This window comes from Papaver somniferum, chromosome 3, assembly GCF_003573695.1.
Source record: "Papaver somniferum cultivar HN1 chromosome 3, ASM357369v1, whole genome shotgun sequence".
Lineage (NCBI taxonomy): Eukaryota > Viridiplantae > Streptophyta > Magnoliopsida > Ranunculales > Papaveraceae > Papaver > Papaver somniferum.
In genome coordinates this window covers 74,363,157-74,367,225 of record NC_039360.1, presented here as the reverse complement: position 1 = coordinate 74,367,225, position 4,069 = coordinate 74,363,157, and the positions used below count along the sequence as shown (strand labels likewise).

At 36.4% G+C, this 4,069-nt stretch overlaps 1 protein-coding gene across 1 annotated transcript; it reads left to right on the top strand.

Moving 5' to 3' along the window:
- Positions 1 to 556: 556 nt before the first annotated feature.
- On the top strand, positions 557 to 3,220 carry LOC113359611 (20 kDa chaperonin, chloroplastic-like). The gene is made up of 6 exons (XM_026603216.1): positions 557 to 589; positions 1,191 to 1,463; positions 1,553 to 1,708; positions 2,029 to 2,106; positions 2,452 to 2,524; positions 3,165 to 3,220. Exons 1-6 carry the CDS (start codon positions 557 to 559, stop codon positions 3,218 to 3,220), a joined length of 669 nt encoding a protein of 222 aa, XP_026459001.1.
- Positions 3,221 to 4,069: the final 849 nt, after the last annotated feature.

Genomic DNA, 4,069 nt, shown 5'->3' with positions numbered 1-4,069 from the left:
AAAGTAAAACTTGTTTCCGGAATTAAACCTCAAATCCATAACATCTCTAGTTCACAGTTTGAAAGGAACTCGAATCCCTCGTTTCTCTCTCAGAAATTGAAAGGGAATGACGCGGCCGTTACAGTTTTAGGTTTGTTCTGATTTCTCTTTTTATTCCCTTGAGAAAGTTTTGATGCTATATATTGTTCAGATCCAGGGTTTTATCAGTATGGGATTTGTTTGATTTTTGGATTTCTTGAGCGGTTCATTTAATTTTGGGGTTTTAATCAATTTATTACTTCGATTTTGTCCGGTTACTGTTGACAATTGATTGATTCAATTTTTTTTCAGTGAAAATTGTTTCTTTTACCAAGAATTTATCAAGATTTAGTAAGCTAGATATTTCATCTTTTTACTTAAATCTCTTTGGGCGTGCTCGTTTTATTTAGTTTTTATACAGGCTTGTATCTTTCTCTATTAGATGTTTTCTTCGTTTATTTTACTTTTCTTAGATAGACTTTCATTGAATTAAGGAACAAAATTGATTTTCTTCAAAGTGGGATTTCATTCAATTGAAATGTGGGTTGAGTTTTTAGAATTGTCTGTTCATGTAATAGGGGAAATTTGAGATTTTTAGAAGTGGGTAGTGATGGAGTTGAGCTTAACAAATTGGGCTTTCTCTGTATTACAAATTTGTTACTACCCAAATTAAAATCCCTGTGAATTTTAATCGTTTGGGTATTGCTTTTTCGGTTGTGATTTCTTAGTCATTGTCTTATGAATCGCTGCTTTGGGTTCTGATTAGAAGATATTTTTATTTAACAAATATGTGATTTATGTTGTTCCAGTCGGGCAGCCATGTAGGTAACAGTAGTCTGATTTGCTTTCTGTTGCAATACGAGAGAGTTTGTCAAAGTAAAGGATGATTGTGATGCCTACCATTATGCTGACAAGTGACAAGCGTTTATGTTGTTTGAGTCATAATTGAGATATTAGAGGGTTTGTGAAAGAAAAGGCTCATTCTTATGCTCACCACTAGGCATTATGCTTTGGTAGATTTTTTTGCTCAGTGTGTTTATTTGAAGCCTGTTTAGGTATGGGATAACATTTGTGAACTATATCATTTCTATGCGAATCCATTGGATTCAGTTGCTGGTTCATCTTCATTTGTATGTGATAATGAAGTACCATGACTGTCAACTTTTTTTCAGGGATCCTACCTTTACTCACTTGTTGCTAGTTGGAATATTTTTATTATAATTGACCTTGCTCTATTTTTTTTTACTGTACACTGCCCTCAAGCCGTTGGGAGACACAATCCCTTGGGAGACAGGGTGCTTGTTGTAGCCAAGACAGCAGCGCAGAAGACCACAGGTGGTATTCAGTCGCCTTCTACCGCTCAGACTAAGCCACAAGGAAGTGAGATCCTTGCTATTGAGAAGGGTAAGACCGTCGGAAAGGCCCAAGTCGATGTTAGTGTGAAGGTAATGATTAACTCAGCTAAGGGTATTTATCTTCTGTGTGTCTATGGTTTTGAATTGACATTAACAATTGTAAGCTGATTTGTTGGTAGACTGGTGCTCAAATCATTTACTCCAAATATGTCGGAACTGAAGTGGACTTGAATGGAGTAAGCCATCTTTTATTGAATAACGATGGCATTGTTGGTATTCTCGAGACCGAAGATGTCAAGGATTTTAAGCCCCTGAGCGAACGCGTGTTAATTAACGTATGTTCCCACTTTACATAGTCAGATTCTTCATAAATCTAGAGAAATTTAAGGTGTCGATATAAGTAAAGAATGGCTTGGGACAGTAATAAATTGGAAAAACAATTGCACGTAAATTTTACAGGGGAGGGTTGGACCTTGCACTATGAGGCACCATAGTAGTATTGGGTTCATGTGAACATGGTTTCTTTTACCTAAGCAGGCAATATTTTAGATTGGGGTTGTTACTCGTTGCATTATTTTGGTTGTAGTATAATTTGTGATTACATATTTGAGTGATTTCCTATTTAATAGTGGTTCTTACACATGATCGTGTTCAGGTTGAGGAGGCCGAGAAGGAAACTGCTGGTGGGTTACTTCTAACAGAGGATAGCAAGGAGAAGCCCTCCATTGGAACGGTAAGAAAACTTCTGTTTTACGGGTTTGAGTTACACATGCATTACCTGCTAGGTTCATCTCAGTCAATATCCATGTAAGTCCTACCTTTGAGCTGTGTACAAATGTCCATTTAGAGTGTTTCAAAGTATACAATTGAATTGTACAAATTCTTATATAGGTATATCAGTTTTTCCTTACTTTGTACATGTACTATGTAAGCTGATGGGACCTGTGCCATTCGAAGCAATAGCCATGATAATTTTACACCTATCTTGACATTTACTTAGCCAATTCCCCTCTATGTTTTTTTTTTTTATCATAGTTTGTCCATCATGAGTAGTCACTGTTTTCTTATAATTCTGCAGATAAAAGGTCCTTCATTTCATAGTTTACAAACACGAATGCAACACCTGAAAAACAAATCAAGCCATCAAAGAAGTAAGTCATGCACATCTCTTTTAACCTTGCATAATGATTGTTTGGTTAGTTATTCAGGAATATCAATTTGGTGACTAACGGGGAACTCATAAGAACATGTGTAACTTCAGTTCAGGGTAAATACTCATATTGATTCATCTTTAAAATACAACCTATTTAACAAGACAAGGAGTTCAATCATAAGTGTTCTGTATTCACCTAGTTGCCGTAAACCATGAATCTAATGTCGGGTCTTTACAAAAGTTCGAAGATTGGTTCTGCTAGATCATTTCTGCAGACCGAAATTTCTTTTTCTTTTTATTTTCTTTCTTGATTGGAAAAACCTGCGGTCTTCTCAGCACCTTGCTTGTCACTAGTATATGCGCATACCCATTTTACGAATCTTGCTATAGTCACCATCTTGCATAATCTGTATATACTCACAAGTCATAACTAGTATTCATTTCTGCTTAAAGGTCTGGACCTGAATCAGAAGTAATTCAATTGCAGCGAGAGATTAAAAAAAGCCTTCCGACCAACTTGAGGTGTGTCACTCTCTCCTAGTTCTTATTTCTGCTTCTGTTATCTGTTGTGTTTTCATATTTTAACTTGATGTATGCGTAATGACCCTTGTCGTTCTGTTTTGCATTAATATGAGCAGTTTCAAACGGAGCTACAAAAAGCTGTGGAGGAGAAGAAAGTGGGGAGAAGCAATAATTCTTGCAAGCAAGTCATTATCTACACAAATCTGGCAGTGTGTTGAGTGATAGAATAAATGAATTGTACTAGTGTGAATTTTGAGTTTTTATTAGTGTTTCTCGGATTTTGAACATAAGTGTCGATTGAATTCAGCTGTAAGTTGGATTAAGTGTAACTTGACACAAACAATTGTTTAGGGGAGAATTTGAATTACGATTGGGTGTATATCTATTGGATTAAATTCATTGTTTTTTTCGAACCCTTATGCAGGATGATTAGTAAACTGTCCAACCAATGAGCTAAGCTAGCTACGTGCTCGTGATCTCTTCTGATTTGGTGATTCTAAACTTGGTTGCTGAGACAGGTTTGACCGACCAAAATTTATTTTGACTTGCTAGTCTGTGGTCGCTTGACGTAAATAGCTACTAACCTACTATGGCACTCGCTATACAGAACTTGGAAAAAGTACTTGAACAACCAAAAACATTATTTGGTATCTAAGAAGTAGCGGTAACAGGTTAGCAACCGCTAAAACTTATGGTAGTCGGAATTTTGGTTGCTTGACTGTTAAAGCGACCAAAATTTTGGGCTCTTGCTAAGATTTTGGTTGCTCAAACCAAGTTTTCTTGTAGAACATACTCTGCAAAATCTGAGAGCTTTTTTGAATTTAGTCGTCGTCTCATGACCCAAAGATGGAAGCAAATGCGAGATGCTGTCAGAACTAGCGGACTGTTTAGCCTTCCCGAGTACACGTCTGATTTTTGCAACTATTATGAAAAACATTCGGAATTGTATCCTGCTTTGGATTCGTCAAGATGTGAAGGTTATATAGAGGACTGTGAAAAAATTCCTAAGACATCATATGAT